The sequence below is a fragment of the Pediculus humanus genome, genomic scaffold (genome assembly GCF_000006295.1).
Source record: "Pediculus humanus corporis 1103172108260 genomic scaffold, whole genome shotgun sequence".
Taxonomy (NCBI): domain Eukaryota; kingdom Metazoa; phylum Arthropoda; class Insecta; order Psocodea; family Pediculidae; genus Pediculus; species Pediculus humanus.
The window spans coordinates 879,284-899,839 of record NW_002987829.1 but is presented as its reverse complement, the minus strand read 5'-3'; the positions used below and the strand labels follow the sequence as shown (position 1 = coordinate 899,839).

Genomic DNA, 20,556 nt, shown 5'->3' with positions numbered 1-20,556 from the left:
AAAACTTGTGTGCGGGCCACCGTTGAATCCGTGATCGATCTCACGGTTTCTTCCGTCGCAGTCGCGGCGTGGTCTCCGGGCTGGGAGGTCCTTTCCGATTTCGAGTATCTGAGCGACCACGTCTATCTGGCGTTCTCGTTCAAGGCTCCTCGGAGTTCGGCGGGGCTACCTCTCGGTCCGGCGGTCCTCGTGTCGTCGTTCCGCCGCGGTGAAGCCTGAGGTCGATGGACGAAGAGCGGCTCGTCGAGTGTCTCGCCGCAGAGTCGTGGCGAAGGGCCAACGTTTTGGGGGATGAAAACGCCGACGAAATGGCGCGGGCGATCCGGGGCGATTTGCATCGAATATCGAATTCGTGCATGAGGGACGGTTCGCGATCGAACGAGCGCAAGCGGCCTAAATACTAGTGGACGGACGAGGTAGGAGAGCTGTGGAAGGAGTCCTGTCTCGCTCGTCGTCGGTTCGGGGAACGAAAACGCGAACTCCTCCGCCGCGGAAAAGATTACGAATGGATCGTGACCGATTCGACTTTGCTGGGGCTTAAAGCGGAGTGGCGGGGTTCACGGGTTCGCGTTCGTCGAGCGATATGGAGTTCGAAGAAGGAGAGTTGGAAAGAGCTCCTGAGCGAGGTCGACGCGGATATGTGGGGTTTTCCGTTCCGCATCGTGACTAAGAAGCTGCGGAGTTCGTCGGGGCCGTTGACGGCCGGCATGATGGGGGAGTTTCTCGCCGAGGTCATCGCGGAGCTCTTTTCGCGCGTCGCGCCCTACGCGTTTCATCCGGCGCGCTTCGCCTTCGACCGCGATCGCGACCGAGTAACCGAGGGAGAGATTCGCATTCTCCTCGACGCGGCCTCCAAGAAGCGCTCGGCTCCGAGCCCGAACGGCATGCATTATCGGCTCCTTGGCAAATCCGTCGGGGTGATGTCTTCGCGTCTTTCGTCGCTCTTCAGCGCGTGTTTCGAAGAGGCGTCGTTTCCGAAGCAGTGGAAGTTACCGAACCTCGTGCTGCTCGAAAAACCGGGTAGGGACCCGTCGACGTCCGGCGATTATCGGCCGATTTGCCTTCTCGACGTAGAGGGTAAGCTGTTCGAGCGCGTCGTGGCGCCGCGGATAATCGGTCACATGGAGGCGGACAGGGGAGGAACGACCTCTCTCCGAATCAATACGGCTTCGAAGTCCGTGCCCGATTATCTCGTGTCGGTGATAGGGTCCTTCCTCTCGGAGAGGAAGATTTCGTACGAGAAGTCGGACGGAACGACGGAAACGGCGGACGTTTTCTGCGGCGTGCCCCAGGGGTTGGTTCTCGGACCGCTCCTCTGGAATATCGCCTACAATTGCGTCCTCACCAGGACCGTCCTTTTCGAAGGTTACTTTCTGATATGCTACGCGGACGACACCCTGCTCTTCGCGACCGGTCGAGGGTGGGTGGAGGTAATCGTGCGGAAACGGGACTTTGTGCGACGGTGGAGGTCATCCGGAGCATCGGACTCCGGGTGTCTCTGCCGAAAACGGAAGCCTGTGGATTTCACCGTCCGAGGAATCGGCTTCTCAACGGCCTGGCACTGTTGTTTGGGGGTTTCATGATCGGGTTGGGGAGGACGCTCAAGTATCTGAGAGTCACCTTCTACTCGGGTCTCACTTTCGGGCAACACCTCGCGCTTCTCGGACCGAAGATCCGAGTCACGGGCGCATCGTTAGGGCATCTGATTCCGAACCTGCGCGGCCACTTCGCGAGAGGGCCATCCAACTCCAAAGGGCGTCTCTGAACAAGGTGGCGACGGCGTACAGGGACGTCGCGGCGAAGGTGGCTGCCTTCTGTCGGGCGCTCCCCCGCTCAATCTCCTAGCGGCCGAGAGACTCGTCGTCTACCGCGAGCGAGGTCGCGGCGGGCCGAGGAGAGCCCGATTCCGCAGGGAACTTCGCGTTCGTACGATCTGATCGTGGCAGGCGCGTTTCTTCGATCATCATCGAAAACAATACGGGGGGAAACACTTAACGTTCTTGACTCCTTGGGGAACTGGGAGGAGCGGGGTCACGGAAACTTGACCTGTCGTCTTGCTCAGGTTCTCACGGGCCACGGAGTGTTCGGCTCGTACTTGGCGCGCATCGGCAAGAAGGCGACCCCGAGAATAGTACGCCGTTTCGCAATTTTCGGAAGGGGTCCTGCGGGCGAAAGAGGACCGCGAGCGCGAAAAGTCCGGAGTTCGTCGGTGTATGCTCCGGACGGGTAGGATTAAGGTTAGGTCTAAGGCTAGTTCTAAAAATAGGTGTAAGGTTAGGTTAGGGACTAAAAGGTCGAAAAATCCCGCTCTTGAGGAAGGCGAGGCAGAGGATGAAGATGAGGAAGAGGCGGCTGAAGGAGCGGTTGCGGATCTTCGTCATCGGCCGAGGGAAAGGAAACGTCGTCGTTGGAACGAGGAAAAGGAGGAGGAAGACGAAGAAGAGGATGATGACGGCGTCTTCGATTAGCGAGGTGCAGCGACGAACGCGAGCTTCGTCGGTGAGTTTTCTATAAAATTTCTCGGAGGTCGTCGGTCCCAGTCGATCTCCTCTATCTATCTTGCCCCCCATTTAGTCCTCATTACCCGTTAGGAGAGAATGCGGTATACAAAAGTATTCACTTTCTTCTTTAATTTATCCCTTTCAATTCAGGTGGCGGGAGGTCTAAATCCCCAGCCCCGGCCTCGTTCTCTGGAAAGATGCAAGCTTTCCGTCCCTTTTTCCCAAGCAAAGGACCGGAAGACACTCCCGAAAGGGGGTGCCGAACGTCCCGGGAGGTGCGTTCTCATCTTCGAGGTGACGGAGGAACGGAGATTAGGGCGCATCTTCCCACCAGCGATCATGTGGAACGGTTAACGTTCTGGCTTACCGGAGAGGGGAGACTGAAATGTAGGTTCTACTCCCACGAGCGTCTCCCTCCTCTTCACATAAGCCACGCTCTAGCGACATGCCCAGGAGTTTCAGCGGGTAGGGATTCTCGGTTAGGCTTTCTTTCAATCCTAACCGAGCCCCACGCTCCCTCCGTAAAATGAGGGGTAGTGCGTAACCGCATTTCTCCTGGCTTATCAAAAAAAAAAAAAAGACTGTGGTTCAGTGGGAGCCGGGAGTTAGTGGCGTGCTCCTGTAATCCAGCTACTTGGAGGCCGTGTGCAGCGGATGCCTCTGGTCGTATATTCGGATCCTACTTGTCGCGCATTGCTTTAAACATTCGGCGGGAGCACTTCGGGGTCTCGACAGAGTGTTTTCGTCGGCCAATAGGGTTATTAGGAACTTTATCCCGGTGCGCGGCAGACGAAGGTGCAGGTCTTTCTCACATCGTAGAAGCGGCAGGGACGCGCAGAGGAAGGAACTCGGGCGGGCCGGGCGGGAGTAGCGAACCCGTCTGGGTTGCTCGGTCCGGAAACTCGGGTCTCCTGCGACGGAGGCGCAAGCGACATGGCAGGTCGCAAATGTCTCTGTAAGGGTGAGGGTGAGAAAGTGCGGCGGCGGCGGCCGCAAACCCGTCGTCGCCGTGCAAACACACACACACACACACACTTCTTTTCTTTCTTCTCGAGGGTCGGGGACCTCGGTCGATACCTCTTCTTTCTCCCTTTCTATTTTTCACACCGATAGGGAGGATGCGATATACCACTCTTCACCCTTTTCAGGGGACGACGTGGTAAGACTACATCCCCAGCTCTGATCGCATCCTCAGGAGACAGGCGCGTTTCCCACCCAATTCCCCTCAGCGAAGGACCGTAGGACACTCCCGAAAGGGACTACCGAACGTCCTGAGAAATGGCCTTCTCATCTTCGAGGTACGGCGGAACGGAGATTAGGGCGCATCTTCCCACCAGCGATCATGTGGAACGGTTAACGTTTTGGCTTACCGGAGAGGGGAGACTGAAATGTAGGTCTTACTCCCACGAGCGTCTCCCCCTCCTCTTTTCATATAGGTCACGCTATAGCGACATGCCCAGGAGTTTTAGTGGGTAGGGGTCCCCGGTTAGGCTTTCTTTAAATCCATACCGAGCCCCACACTCCCTCCGTAAAAGGAGGGGTAGTGCGTAACCACATTTCTCCTTGGTCAACAAAAAAAAAAAGTCGAAAACCGGTCGGTCCTCGGACTGCTTTTTTGGAATATCCCCTACGATTGCGTCCTCACCAGGACCGTCCTTTCCGAAGGTTGCTCATTCATCTGTTACGCGGACGACACCCTGCTCTTCGCGACCGGTCGTGGTTGGGTGGAGGTCCGGGATCGTGCGGAAACGGGACTTTGTGCGACGGTGGAGGTCATCCGGAGCATCGGACTCCGGGTGTCTCTGCCGAAAACGGAAGCCTGCGGATTTCACCGTCCGAGGAATCGGCTTCTCAACGGCCTGGCACTGTCGTTTGGGGGTTTCATGATCGGGTTGGGGAGGACGGTCAAGTATCTGAGAGTCACCTTCTACTCGGGTCTCACTTTCGGGCAACACCTCACTCTTCTTGGCCCGAAAGATCCAAGTCGCGAGCGCATCGTTAGGGCGTCTGATTCCGAACCTGCGGGGTCCGCGGGCGAGGGTCAGGCGATTGTATGCGACGGTCGTCCACTCTGTGGCCCTGTATGGAGCACCGGTGTGGGCCGAATCGGTGACGGCATCGCGCCCGCTTCGCGAGAGAGCCATCCAACTTCAAAGGGCGTCTCTGAACAAGGTGGCGACGGCGTACAGGGACGTCGCGGCGAAGGTGGCTTGCCTTCTGTCGGGGACTCCCCCCGCTCGATCTCCTCGCGATGGAGAAACTCGTCGTCTACCGCGGGCGGGGTCGCGGCGGGCCGAGGAAAGCTCTATTCCGCAAGGAACTTGGCGATCACACGGTCCGATCGTGGCAGGCGCGGTTCGACGAAAAGCGTAAACAATACGGCGGCGAAATCGTCGTTGCCCTGGGCCCCCGAGTGGGAGACTGGGTGGGGCGGGGTCTCGGAAACTTGACTTATCTTCTCGCTCAAGTTTTCACGGGTCACGAAGTGTTCGGCTCGTACTTGGCGCGCATCGGCAGAGAGGTGACGACGGAGTGTTGAATCTGCGGTGCGCCCGAGGACGACGTTGAGCCCACGATTGCGGTATGTTTCACATGGAACGAACAAAGGCAGCGGCTGGTCGGAGTCATCGGACCCGACCTGTCGATCCGCGGCCTCGTGAACGCGTTGCTTCGCGGACCCTGGGAATGGTCCGCAATTTCGCGTTTTTCGGAAGCGGTCCTACAGTCGAAAGAGGACCGTGAACGCAAGCGAAAAGTCCGGAGTTCGTCGTCGCATGCTCTGAACAAGTAGAGTTAGGTCTAAGGTTAGGTCTAGAATTAGGATAGGGTTTAAAAGGAAAAGAAATGCCGCTGATGAGGAAGGCGAGGATGAAGAGGAAGAGGAAGTGGTGGCTGAAGGAGAGGTTCCGGACCTTCGTCATCGGCCGAGGGAGAGGAAACGTCGTTGTCGGAACGAGGAGGAGGATGAAGACGAGGATGCAGATGATGACGACGACGTCTTCGATTAACGAGGTGCGGCGACGAACGAAAGCTCCGTCGTCGGTAATGTACCCTTAAACTCAGGTGGCGAAGTTTAGTCTGAATTCTCCCTTCCGGGCGCATTCTCTGGAAGCAGGCGAGCTTTCCGTCCCCATTTCCTCCCAGCGAGGGACCGGAGGACACTCCCGAAAGGGCCTGCCGAACGTCCTGGGAGATGCGTTCTCATCTTCGAGGTGAAAACGAAACGAAGATTAAGGCTCATCTCCTCACCAGCAATCATGTAGAACGGTTAACGTTCTGGCTTACCGGAGAGAGGAGACTGAAATGTAGGTTCTACTCCCACGAGCGTCTTCCCCCTCTCTTCACATAAACCACGCTATAGCGACATGCCCAGGAGTTTAAGTGGGTATGGGTTCCCGGTTAGGCTTTCTTTAAATCCATACCGCGTCCCACACTCCCTCCGTAAAAAGGAGGGGTCAGTGCGTAACCGTATTTCTCCTGGGTCATCAAAAAAAAAAAAAAAAAAAAAGGTCGAAAGCCGGAAGAAATCGTAGTAATCCTAGTAGAACTAGTACTAATCCAACTACTTGGAGGCTAGGTACAGAAGATGTTTTAGGGAAGGGAATTCTGGGATTGAATTTCCACACGCTGGAGTAAACCTTCAACTGGTGATGCCAGGGGGGAGGCCGAGGTAGGTAGCTTGAGTCTGAAAAGGGGAAAAATCGGCACAAAAGTCACCGAGTTGAGGGTTCAAATCCTGGGAACAGGGGGATCAATTTCAGCTCGTCCAAACAAGAACAGACCTGTACCTAAATAAGGGAATAAGTGTACCTAGTAGAACCCTTTCGAGGCATTGGGGCTGCCCCGACCCTTGTTCAAGAGGGTGAAACTGGGTTCTTGAATGAAATAGGGAAAATGCGGAGTTGCGATGTGAAAGGAAGACAGATGAACAAACTACAGGATTCGGGATCCCGGACATCTCTATCTCCCTTTCTCCCTGGAAACTCACAGACTCTGGGGAGGAGGCTGGAACGATGGTAACAGATCGGGACTGCCTCTCGAAGGGTAAAAAAAGGGAAGTACCGGGATCTTCCTCAGGTGAAATTTCCACTCTCGCGAGAGTAGACCTGATGGTCCTGGCTCAGGAGGAGGTTGAGGCTGAAATGCGGGTTAAACTCCCGCGAACGCCCCTCCCTCCAGGAAAAAGAGCACGATGAAACACGTCCAGGAGTTTTAGTTGGGTAGTGGCTTCGGCCAAGTCCCACGCCCTCCCTGCTACCGAGTGGGGGGAGGTTAGTGCAAAATGCATTTTTCCTGGATTAACGAAAAATAATAAAAGGTCAAAGGTTATTGAGAAAGACGTTCCGTTAATTAGCAATTTTCGTTTATCAAATTATCATCATATAAATTATAATTTTAGTAAAACCTTCGCGAAATTTTTAAAATACGAAAAAAAAAAAAAACCCCCGCCATTTTGTAAATATTTAGCAATAATAATAATAATAATAACGATAATGATGATGATAAAATCACCATCGACGAATGCATTATTGTGAACGTATTTAAAAAATTTTCCTCGTTTTCCCCTTTTTTTTCCTTTTTAATGAAAAAAAAAAAAAATAAACAAATTTTTAATCATCAAAAAAGGTTTTTTACACGCTCGTTTTTCATTTGACGCTTTACATCATCATTAATATTATTATTATTATTATTGCTGTTTGTTACTTCTCGTTGTTGTTGTTGTTTTGCAAATCCGTGCGATACGAACTAAAAATTGTAATTATTTTAATTAAACTTAAAAAAACTTTTGTAGAGAAAATTTATATTCGTTATTTTTTTATTTATGTTTAACGTTTTTTCGTTGTTGTTTCAAGCGTGGCGACAAATTTTCCTTTTTAAAAAAAAAAAAAACATAAAAAAACTTTTCCTTCTCGTTTTATTTTAAAAAATAATAAAAAAAAAAAAAAAAAAATGAACAAATTCGTTTGCGTTTGTTTAACAATTTTTTTTTTTCCAGAACAAAAAAGTGGAAAAGTTTTTTTATATACGTAACATCATCGTTTTGTCGTATATACGTAATAAGAAAATTTATAACGGACAAATCAAAAAAAATAAAATAATAATAATAAAAAAGAAAAGGAAAAAAGAAAAAGGAAAAAGGAAAAGGAGAAAAGGTTCACCGTATATATATGAAACAATTTAAAAAGTTTTATTGGCCATTTTAAACGTGTCTGAAAGAAAAAAGAAAAGTAATATTTTCCTTAATGGTACGAGAGTTTCTTACTTTTCTTCCTTTTTATGATTTTATGCAAAATTTATTTTATGAAAATTTTCCTCCTGTTAAAGTTTTTCTGAATGAAATAAATTTTTATTAAAGATTTTCCCCTCCCCTTAATTTAAAAAAAAAAAAAAAAAATTCCGTTCGCGTAAGTGAAACATTCCCGAATTTTTCCTTCATAGGTTGGCAACAATGTCATAACTTCCGGTTAAAGAAAGAGGGTATCATCCTCCGGCATAATGCGGAAAAATGGTGTAAATTAATTGAGGTATCCGTGCCGGCAGAAAAAAACACCAGACAGCCAAAGAAGCAGCAGAAAAAGGGTGAAGGAACGAGAATGTGGGGGGAAGTACGGTCATCGTGGAAGCAGCAGCACTGGGAGCCATCCCACCACATTCAATAAAAGGAAATTTAAAGAAGATTTTGAAGAACCTAAAAGAAGAAGAAGAAACCATCCAGGAAATCGCACTATGTGGGACGGCCCACATTCTTCGGAAAATTTTAGCACCAACGAAATTCGAGCATTTATCCCTAAGGAATCGTCGGGTAGAAACCTGGAATAAATGAACTTAAAAACCCCGTCAAATAAGAGCCTTGCGTGTTTAAGAGTGACAATAATAATAATAATAATATTTAATATAACATATTCAAAAGTTGAATTATTCGTTGCTTTTTTTTGTTTCCTTTATTCATTCATTCATTAAAAATGGGGTTGGGGAATGGAAAACAAAATGAAAACGAGCAGAAGGAAAAGTAGTTAATAATAATTTAAAAAATTTTTTTTTTTTTTTTTTAAAGATGGCGGACGGAAACGAGTTTTCGAGTTCGTTTTAATTTTTTAAAACTTTTTAATTTAAACTTTTGTTTGCGGTGAAAATTATTCCTTTCGAATGTTTTTTTTTTTTTTAATTATTTATTAAATTTATAATAAAAAGAAAAACAAGATGGCGGATCGAGCGAGTATTCAATATTCACGACCCGTGCGTTTTATTTACACGAAAAAAAACTTTTTTTAAATTTTTACGATTTTAAACGTTTCCAAATTAGATTTTCCGGGATTTTTTCCTTTTTTTTTAACATTTCTCCAGAGGCGAGAAAAAAAAATATAAAACTTTTATTTAGCCAGAAGGGGAAAATAAAAAAAAAAAAAAAAAAAAAAACTTTTTTGTTTCCGTTTCCGTTTTCCTCTGTAAAGTCAACAACATTTAAAATTACATGTTTACTCTTCATTAACGCGCGGTTACAAATTTTAAACCAAATAAAAAAGAAATAATAATGATGATGATGATGATGATGATGTTCATGTTGATGATAGTAATAATAATAATAATAATAAAAACAAAATTGGAAAATTAATTAAAAAGAAAGAAAAAAAAGGAAAAAGAGTAAGAAAACAAAATGGCGTCAGTTTAATTTTAATTTCCTTTTTTTTTTTTTCTTTTACTTTTTGTTTTTCTCCTTCTCCTCCTCCTTCTTCTTCTTCATTTTTATCATTATTATTCTTATTATTATTATTATAATTATAATTATTATTATCATTTCGTAATGAAAACACGGTTTTTTTACTTAAAAGAAAAAAATTATATTTTTTTTTTTCGCCTCGGTTATGGCTTCATTCTATTATCCAGTTTAATTTTTTTCCTTTGTTAAAAAGGTAAATTAAATTTACGGGTCAAAGGTCAAAAAAAAAAATGGAAGGCTTACCACTCTTTTTTTGTAATTTAAATTAATTTCATATTCGATTATGATGTTTGCAAAAAAAAACCGTTACGGAGATTTTGACGTCATCGCCGCCGCCGACGACGACGACGACGACGCCATCTTTTTTTTTTTTTGAAAAAATCGTAAAGGGGGCGGGGTAAACAATAATTACCAATAATTACAATAAATAAATAAACGATTATTATGACGTCACGACAATTTAAATCATCGTGGAATTAGATTTTGATGACGCAACGACGACGACGACGTGGGCGGCGAAACGGTTAATTAATTAATAAATAAAATAAATAAATAAAAAAGTTTAATGCCGTCGTAATATTTTGTTTTTTGTTTTGTTTGTGATTTTTTTCCCACGGGAAACGGAAACGGAAACGGGGAAAAAAAAGGAAAAATGTCGGGGGGATGGTTGGTTGGATGATGGAATATTTAATTCAATGTTTTATGTTTTTAAATTTTTCATCGACTTTTTTTTCTTTTTTTTTTTTATTTCCGTTGGCGATATCGAAAATGGTAATTTCATAATAATAATAATAATGATGATGATGATGATGATGATGATGATAAAAAAAAGGGAAAAAGTTTTTGGAATTTAAATAAGGAAAATAAAATTTTAAAAAATGTTTTTTTTTATTTTTATTGCAGACGACAGGACTGAAGGAATGAATGAACGAACGAACGAACGAACGAACGAATGAATGAATGAATGAATGAATGAAAGACAAAAAAAAAAAATTTTTTTCCCTTTTTGTGTAACTTTAATGAAATAAAAAATTGTTTTTAATCCGTTTGTCACGGTTTGTTTGTTTGTTCGTTTGTTTGTTTGTTTGTTTTACGACTAAAAATTAAAAAACCTGGAGAGGAAAATTTTTGAAAATCTTTTTTTTTTTTTAATTTACGCGTAATTAAAATAATAATATATGATGATGATGATGAAAAATGGGCGTGACCGAACGGAAATAAAACAAAAAAAAATTTTTTTTTTTTTTCTTTTCAATCTTCACTTCCGATCGATCGATTAAACAAACTTCAATTTTTTTTTTTTTAATTACGTCAATAATTAATTACGGGAATGAAAATTGAAAATCGATGATGTCAATATTAATAATAATAATAATAATAATAATAATAATAATAATAATAATAATAATAATAACAATAATGAGTGGAATTTTACTGGAGATTTCTTTGGAATTTGTTTGTTTTTTCCCTTCCCTCCTTTCCCTCCTCTTTTCCCCCTTTCTCTCCACCGTCTCTCCCCAACAAACGAAAAACAATCGGAAATTATTAAGAGTGAGAGAAAGAGAAAGAGAGAGAGAGAGAGAGAGAGAGAGAGAGAGAGAGTGGTATTTCATTTCTCGTAATCAATTAATTATTTGATTGATGCAAACATAACCGCTGCCATGTTTGCCGTTTGTAACAAATTTTCCAAAACGTCAAAAAACGAAATAATAATAATAATAATAATAATAATAATAATAATAATAACGATGATGGTGATTATGATGATGATGATGATGATGATAAAAATTACATAAGCAATGAAATATTGAAATTCAACGTTTCAATATAAATTTATATTTTTTCTCCAGAGATTAAACTTTTTTTTTTTTTTTCAACATCTCCAGAGAATTACAGGAAAGTTTTTCCGCAAAAAAAAAAAAAAAGAAAAACTAATTTTCATGTGGAAAATTTTTATAATTTTCACTTCGTTCACATTTTTAAAATGTTTTATTTATTTATCATTATCATCATCATCATCACCTCTCTTCACATTCAATAATTCAAACGTTTTAATTTTCAACAGAGTAAAAAAAAAAAAAAAAAAAAAAGAAAATTTATTATTACTTCTCTCTCTCTCTCTCTCTCTCTCTCTCTCTCTCTCTCTAAATTTGAATAATGTGACTTTTCCCGTTTCCCCCCCCCTCCCCCGAATCCCCACCCCCACTCGACAAACAACAGCCGTAATAATGATAATAATAATTAATCATTTTCATCGTTTTCAAAACGTAACTACTTAACGAGAAGTTCATCAAACGATTTAATTAGAATTGAAAAAAATAAGATGGAAAATTTTTTTTTCTATTTCCGTTTCTTTTTTTTTATTTTATCAAGTTTTCTTTTTTTTTTTTTTACTAAATAAAAAATCTTGTTAAATCTTGCTAATTACCAAACTTTATATATATATATATATATATATATATATATATATATATATATAAAATAAAAGAAACAACGTGACGGGAAAATGATCACTAACTCTCACGCACGCACGAAACCTAAGGAAAAATCGAATGTGATATGACGTCATTTGTTATTATTTTCTTTTGTTTTGTTTTGTTTTTCCAAATAATTCGACAAAATTCTCCGAATCCGTGTTGATGAAGCAGGGGGGGAGGGAAGGTGAGGTGAGAGGAAGGGGGGGAGAAATAAGAGGAAGAGAGACGCGAACGAATGTTGAAGCAGAAGAAAATGTTTTTATTATTATTTTCATTTTTCTCGGGGTTGTTTCGTTGTATGATTCGCACACAAGTATAACCGGTCGTAAAATGAAAATAATAACGTGACGACTTTATTCATACCACATTTTTTTTTTTAAAAAAATTAATCTTACGGAAATAATAATAATAATAATAATGATAATAATAATAATAATGATGATGATAATAATAATAAAAATTATAAATAACCGTTTATTTATTTGTTTTCGGTAAAAAATAAATTACGAAATCAACAGTTTTCTTTTTTTTTTTTGTTTTTCACCCGGACATTTATTTAACATTATTATTATTATTATTTTTTTTTTCCAGACCATTAATTATTTATTTATTTATTGATTTATTTAATTTTAATAATTCGAAAAGGGTAAAAGTTAAAAAAAAAAAAAAAAAAAAAAAACGGGTCAAAAACTAGAAAAACTAATTTTGTTGTTTTTTTTTTTTTAATATTCTGCCGCCCCGTCACAAAGTCGCGGTTTTTTTTTTTTATCTCTATGGAAAATTGAAATCGTATTTGACCGATTCGAATTTTTCATTTATTGACAATTATTATGAATTTTAAAAAGAAAAATTGAAAACGTGAAAAATAATGAATTTTCATTTCGATTTTGTTTTTTTTTTTTATTTTTTTTTTTACGATTGGCAAGACTGCTTTTCTATCGAATGTAATTTATTTTGGTAAAAAATAATAAAAAAAAAAAATAACCGAAATGAGTTTATCTTTTTTTTTTTTTTTTTTTTTTTTTCAAAACGTCCCGAATAATAATAATAATAAAATTAACCTTTTTTTTTTTAAACGATCTAAATTATTACTTTTAACCCCCCATTCCTCCTCTTTTTGGATTTTCCGGGTTTTTTTAAAAAAAAATCTTTTTACGAAAATACAAAAAAAATGTTAGAGCTTTAGAGAAATCACAAAGGAATAATAATAATAATAATAATAATAATTTTTTTTCTGTTTTTTTTATTTGTCTGAACGTTTTCCTTTTTTTTTTTTTTTTTTTTTTACCGCGAATCGATTCGACAAAAGGCAACCACGAAAACTTATCATTATCATTATTATCATTATTATTTTTTCCGTAATTAAAAAAATACAAAAAAAAAAAAAAAAATTTTTAAAAAAGGTTTAGAAAAGGTTTCAATCTCACGAGTTTATTATTTACTCACACAAACACACTGAAAACAACAAATTCGCATTTTGTTTTTTTTTTTTTCCGGTATGAAATAATTGGAAAATTACTACTATAATTTTCCGCCATTTTGAATATTTTCTAAAACGCAAAGAAAAATGAACAATTTAATTTTTTAAATTTTTTGTTCATAAAAATAAATAATAATTTTAAATACGTTTCGTTCGATTTTGATTACATTAAAATTATATTATAATTTTCCAAACCCCCACTCCCTCTTTTTTCCCACCCCCCCATCGATTTGATTCCCTGAAATTATTATTATTATTATTATTCTAACATTTTACTTCCCTTTTACATTATTCAACCTTTTTTTTTGCTCTTTTCCCTTCCTTCCCTTTTCTCCCCTTCCCCCCACAATTTTTTTTCTCTTTTCCGTATTGAAATAAAATGTAAAAAAAAAAAAGGAAAAATGAAAATAAATTAATAATTTTCCCCTCCCCTTCCTTTCCTTTCCTTCCCCTAAAAAAATAATTTTATTATTGATTAACCTTTTATGCCACCTGTTATTTTGTTTTTTCCATTTTCCTTTTTTTGTATACATAAAAATAAGAAAAACATATAACGTCGTCATTATTTTTCGTGAAAAGGAAAAATTACACGTTTTTATTCTCTATGACACATTTTCCATTAGTGAAATTTTTTTTCCTTTTTTTTTCCTTTTTCAAACGCAAAACTTTGATAATTTTCATCACGTTTTCGGTTTGATTTCCCTTCTTTTTCTTCTCTCATGTTTTTTTTTCCCCCTTAAAATCGGATTTCGTAAAAAGCAAATCGGAAAATCTTTTTCTTTTTAACATTCCTCCAGGAATATATATTTTTTTTGTCCCCCGTAATAAATTTTACCCAATTGCTCTTCCTGTCGTCGTCCTTGTTCAATTCACACACACACACACACACACAGAAAAATTATTTTCTCTAAATGTTGTTGACTTTTATTAATGGGACCCCCAAAACGTGACTTTTCCAAAATTTTTCTTTTATATCTAAAAATATTTTTCCTATCGAAAATTTCAATAATCGAAAAAGAAAACTAATGATGATAATGATGATGATAATATTTCGAATAGAGAAAGAAAAAAAAAGAAAAAATTACATTAAATTTTCCACCATTTTTCCCCACTCTCTCTCCCTCTCTCCTTCTTCTCTATCCTTCCTCTCTCTCTCTCTCTCTCTCCTTCTTCTCTATCCTTCCTCTCTCTCTCTCTCTCTCTCTCTCCTTCTTTTCTATCCTTCCTCTCTCTCTCTCTCTCTCACAGAAAATAAATGAAATAAATTCCCGAAAAGAAAAAAAAAATTAACCATATCCGGTTTGTAATTTTAAAAAAAAAAAAACCTTTTCCGTTCGTAAAATACATACATAATAATAATAATAATAATAATAATAATAGTTTGAGAAAAAAAAAAGTGATGGAAAAACACCCAGATATTATCGATTTTACTCCCGATAATATAATTTTGAATCTTTCATCCCTCCCTCCCTCCCTTCCTTCCCCACAGAATGCAGAAGAAATTTTCACCGGGGAAAAACCAAAAAAAGGATTTCGTTTCCTTTTTTTTTTGATTTTTTTTTTTTTAGTTTTCAAATTTTTTTTATTTATTTGCGATTCGATCCTTAACGAACCAACGAACGAACGAATCTAAACAACAGCAAAAAAAAAATGTTTAAATTTTTATATTTCCTTCGAGACAAATAAAATTTTATTATTAGCATTAGCATTACTACGGGTACGTAAAGAAAACGGAAACCGATAATAATAATAATAATAATTTGAATTTCCATTTGTTGTAATTTAATTGCTTATTTATATTATTCAAAAGAGATTTGAAAACGAATTTAAATCATTTGAAATCCTCACGAGGAAAACCACCAGAAAAAAAAATAAATAAATATAATTCGGTTTTAGTATTACTAACCGTCGACTAAACCGAAATAATAATAATAATAATGATAATGATAATAATGATTTTTGCGTTCGCTTTTCCAAAACCGTTCATCAAATTGAAATTCAAAAAAAAAAAAAAAAAATGGGAGGAGATAAAATTAAAAAAAAAAAAAACCGGAGTTTTCAAAACAATATTTTAAATTAAAATTTTTTTTTGGGGGGGAGGGAGGGGAAGAGAGGGGAAGAGTTTCCGGTCGTGGGAGAAAAGGAAATACGTAGAGAATCATCATCCGGTGGAAAGAGAAGAAAAAAAAAAAAAAATTTAAATTTTAAAATTTAAAAAAAAAAAAAAAAGAAAATTTGTTTTTTTTTCCCTTCTCCCCCCTTTCCCATTTTCCCCCCCAATCCCCATACTTTTTCCTCTTCCTATCTCGAAATGATTGAAATTTCAAATTTTCCGCTCCTTTCCCCCTCCCCTACATCCCCCCTCCTGCTACATCCCTCCACGCTTTTTTTTTTTGCGACGTACTTATTACGAAATGCAAAAAAAAAAAAAAAAAGAGGAAAAAAAAGAAAGTTCAAGTGGGATGAAAATTTTTTTTTTTTCCCTTTTCTATTCCTCCCCCCTCCCTTTTTTTTTTAAAATAAAATTACGGGAAGAAGAAAAAGAAAAAGATGAAGGAAAAAGAAAAAAAAGAAAAAAAAAAGAAGAGAGAGCAGAAAGTAAAATAAAACTGCATGAATAATGTATAATTTTATTTATGTATACATATATATATACATTTGATAAAAGCATGAGATTCCTTTTAGCAGAATAAAATTTTTATTTTTTATTTTTAAATGCGTTGTAATTTTTTTTTTCTTCTTGTTTTTTAATCCTACCCCATCAAGAGAAAAAGAAAACGAGAAAATCGGATGATGAAGAAGAAAAGAAAAGAAAAAGGTTAAGAAAAAACGAATTCACAAACAAAGAAAAAAAAAAATAAAAATTAATACCAAGCGTATCATTTAATCTGACACTTTTCCGACGCCCCCCTTTACCTCCCCTCTCGTCCTCTTTCCGCTCCCCTTTGATAAATAACGTTGTCGGGAAAAGGATTATGACGTCATAGCATCCCGAAAACAAAAACAAATTAATTAAAAGCGTAAGGAAGGAAGGAAGGAAGGAAGGATGTATGGATAGAATAAATAAACAGGTACGAAAACGTACGTCATAATAAAAGGAATAAAATCGAATAGAAAAAAAAAAAAAAAAGGAAATCAAACGAAAATAGGGGAGCGGGAGGGGGGAAGGGGGAAAGAAATAAAAGGTTTTTTTCAAAAGGGTTAAGTAGTAGGAGTAGTTTTTCCGAAAGGAAAATTCGATTCGTTACAATTGCGAAGGGAATACACAAACGTAAGAAAGGTTCACGAAAAAAGGTTCTTTTTTTTATTACGATGATGATGATGATGATGATAATAATAATATTAATAATAATAATGATGATGATGATGATGATGATGCGATAAAATAAAAATGAAACTCATTTTATGTACAAGTGTAATTGTACAAATCCGGAAAACGAATTTTTCCCTGTTATTATTATTATTATTATTTCTTTTTTTATCATTCCCATTCAAACCTTTTCAAAAATTTTCAACGTATAAAAAAAAATTAAATAAAATAACAACAGCAAACGACGACAGCAAAGAAGAGGAAAAAAAAAACAACAGCAAAACTCGTATCAAAAAATAAAAAATAAAAAAAAAAAAAAGAAAGAAAATTTTTTATTTTTATTTTTATTTTTTTATTCTCCACCTCTGTTCTATTTTATTATGTGACGCCATCCGCCATTTTGTTTTTTCTTTCCTTTTTTTTTTTTTGTTAAATTTAAATAATTTGCGTTCGCGAATAGAGACAAGTGAGAAGGGAAAAAAATCGTTACAACCGTTTTTCACGTTTTGCAAACACCTTTTTTTTTTTTTTTGAACTTTTTCGTTTTTTTTCCCTTCTCTTTATTAAAAAAAAAAAAAAAAAAAAAATTTGGAGAGAATTTCGAAATCATTAAAATGATGATAATAATAATAATAATTGTTTTTTACCCTTTTGGCATTGTTAAACCTTCATCGTAACCTTTTTATCAAATCTCACACGTACTCATTTTTCCTTTTTCCCCCCCATCCCATCCCCCCTAATTAATTTTTTATTCACTTTCGGCTAAATATTCTTTTCATCTCGCAATTTTTTATCTTTTTCGAAACGTAATTCGAATTATTATTTAACACGTTCTTTGTTAGTTACAATATTAATAATTATAATGTGCGATAATGGCGGATTCGTGACGTCATAAGAATTCGAATACAAAAACGTTAATTTTAAACAATCGAAACGTTGTAAGGTAAAAATAATCATATGAAATTCAAATTTTAACGATAATTTTCTCCCACGAGGGGGTAGGGGGAGAGAGGGGGGGGGGTAAGAAAAACTCTTGAGAGTAATAATATATATAAATTTTATGACGGAAAAAGAAAATTAAAAATAAAAGGTTTCGAATTTTGTGTTTTTTAATGTCCGCCATTAAGATAAAAAGTTTTAAAAGAATAAAATAAAAGTTTTTATTATTATTATTATTATTATTATTATTTTTTACACGGGCACGGGCAACGATGATGTTATACGGTTTTTAATATTATTATCATCATTAAATTTAATTACGATTTTTCACAAAAATCGTTAACAATTTATACAAAGGGTTATTCGAGTTCACACAAAGGGTCAAAAAAGGTAAAAAGATAAAATGTACTTACCGTTTCTTTTAACACTAAGATGTCCGTATAATTTGCTGAGATTTAATGCAGCGACAGTATTGACCAAAATTATTGATACGATGATGATGGAAAGGAAAAAATGTTGGGCCGGCGAGACGGCCATTTTTACGGTATGAAATCACCGACCCGAACCCTATCGAATTCAAACGGTGAATAAAGCCAACGGAAAAAGTTAAATCCGAATAAAAGAATTTTTTTTTTCAAAATAAATTTTAGAGCGCTGCCGTCGCCGTTGTTGTAAACGGTAGAAAACCCGCTTTAAAAAAAAGAACGTATGACGTCACAAACGTTTCGACCAATTAAATTTCATTAAATAAAAAGCTTCGACCAATGAGAAAGAGCTACAGGTGGTAGGGATGATGATTGCTTTTTTTTGTTTTTTACATTGGAAACATAAGAAAATCACATTTACCGCAATAAAAAATTTATTAAACTCGTGTCAATTAAAATTGTTTTTTTCCCTCCTTCCACTTTACCTTTTTTTTTTTTTTTGTATTGAATAATATTGGCAAGCATGTTTCAATGTTTTTTTTGAATTTCGTTCGAAACCTCTATAACTTACCCTGCGGAGAGGTCAGTTATAAAAAAAAAAAAAATTTTTTTATTTTAAAATAAAATAAAACGATATAAATCGTATACATTTTTAAAAATGTCAAAAACCACACAATTTTTTTTTTTTTTTTTTTTGAAATTTATAACAAAGTAATAAAAAAATCAGATGATAAAAAAGGAAAAATTGTTATTCATTTTTTTTTTCTCATTCATTCATTTGAAATTTTTTTAATTATTCGACGCATGCGTGGTACGTATAATTTAAAAATCGAAATAACAATATGGAGATGAAAAAAAAATGGTTTAAAAATTTATTTTATACTCCGTTTTATTATTTTCTACTTGTTCGAATATTTATATAGAATAAAACTCGTTCGAAAATTTCAAAATAATAATTATAAAATCAACCGATAGAGGTCTCTGCTTTACACACACACACACTCCAGGCCATTTCTCGAAAAGATTTATTTATTATCTGGATTTTCGTTAAATTCGTCGAAATATCTTTTTTTTTTTTTTTCTAAAAACCTTTAAGGGCATTTTCCTTTTTACCTAACCTTTATCAAAAATTACAATTCTAGATTATTTTAACAAAAAAAAAAAAAATATTTCCAAAAGTAAAAACATAATTTTATTTTATAATAAAACTCTTACGATTTAAAACCGCCATCATCATCATCATTATTTCCCTTAAACTAATAGTATTATTATTATTATTTCCCCCCCCCCCTGTTACCTCATTTATCATCTTATCATTATTATTTTTTTTCATGACGTTTGGCCATTGTCTCATTTCTCTTATCTTACACGTAATAATTTATCGTCTCCTTTGTTTATTTCCAAACCTTTTTTGATGTATTACTCCATTGTTACCTTCCATCGTTCTTAAGCCAAAAAAATAATTTTTTTTTCGTTATTATTGATATTATACCCACCCCCCTCCCCTCTCCCCTTTCTAAAAGTATTAAAAAATCATTATTATTAAAAAAAAAAAAAAAAAAAAAAAGCTTTTGTGCATATGTTTTTTATTATCTTAATTTCGGTGATAACAAATTATTATTATATTAAAATAACGGATTATTAATTTTGAATATGACGTCAAATGGATTTTACCCAATAATAATAATAATAAATTGTCGCAAAATCACAAAAAAAAAAAAAATTCCATTCTGTGAAAATGATGATGATGATAATAAAAGGATTAAAAAAAAAAAATGTTTATTTTTATGCTTCGCGAGAAAAATAAAAATAAAAATAAAATAAAAAAAAGTTCTATAATTGACGTAAAAGTCATAAAATTGTTACGTCACTCGTCAACAATGCATATTTGTATTACCCGTATATAAATATTATAAATACGGGTTTCTGAACGTACTAAAAGTAAGTAAATGACAAAAAAATTAAATTTTTTGATTGGTTAAAAATTATAGAGAAAAAAATCAACCAATCAAAACCCTTTATTTTTAAACGTATGAGTATTACCTTATTAGTTTCATATATCACGTGACATCAACGTTAAAATTTTTGAATTTCATTCCGGAATTTCGGTTGTTTCTTTTAATGCTTGCTTTTTCCTTTGGTTTTGGTTTAATTAATTATTTATTTAATTTTTTTAACGTGGGCGAAAATAAAAGTATAAATGTTAGTAGTGAATAAGTAGGAGGGGTTAATAACATTAAAAACATAAAAAAATATTAATTCATACGTGTAAAAGAAAAAATGTTTTTATTTCATTTTATTTTATTTGACGTTTTGTGACGACATTTAATATTAAATAAAAATAAATTCCCATCTGGTCGTGATATTTTTTTTTTTTTGCTTTTCATCCTGCCTCAAGGTGATAAAAAATCATAAAAAACCACATTTACGTTTTTAATCAATAATTTCATTTACGCATAATAATACATACACTGTCAAATGAGTTAAACAGAAAAAAAAAAAAAAATTTTATTTTATTGCTGATGTTGCTGTTGCTGTTGAGAAAATAAAAAACCGTAAAGCGTAACGGAAAAATAAAAGGTAAGTCAAAATGTAAAAATGTTTTTTTTTTTTTTTTTTTGTTAAAAGAAAAAGAAAGGAAAATAACATTTTAGAAAATGTTTCCTGTCATAAATAATTCCACCATTCGGTGCAGTTTCCATTTTT

General features: G+C 36.6%; 1 protein-coding gene across 1 annotated transcript in view; it reads right to left on the bottom strand.

Moving 5' to 3' along the window:
- The window catches only part of Phum_PHUM492610 (uncharacterized protein), a gene marked incomplete at both ends in the record, with an annotated part of 25,209 nt that extends 7,247 nt beyond the window's left edge, over window positions 1-17,962 (bottom strand). The window contains one exon of the mRNA XM_002430613.1: window positions 17,839-17,962. Within this exon, the coding sequence (XP_002430658.1) occupies window positions 17,839-17,962 (124 nt within the window). The remainder of the gene's footprint in view (window positions 1-17,838) is intronic.
- Between the last annotated feature and the right edge of the window lie 2,594 nt (window positions 17,963-20,556).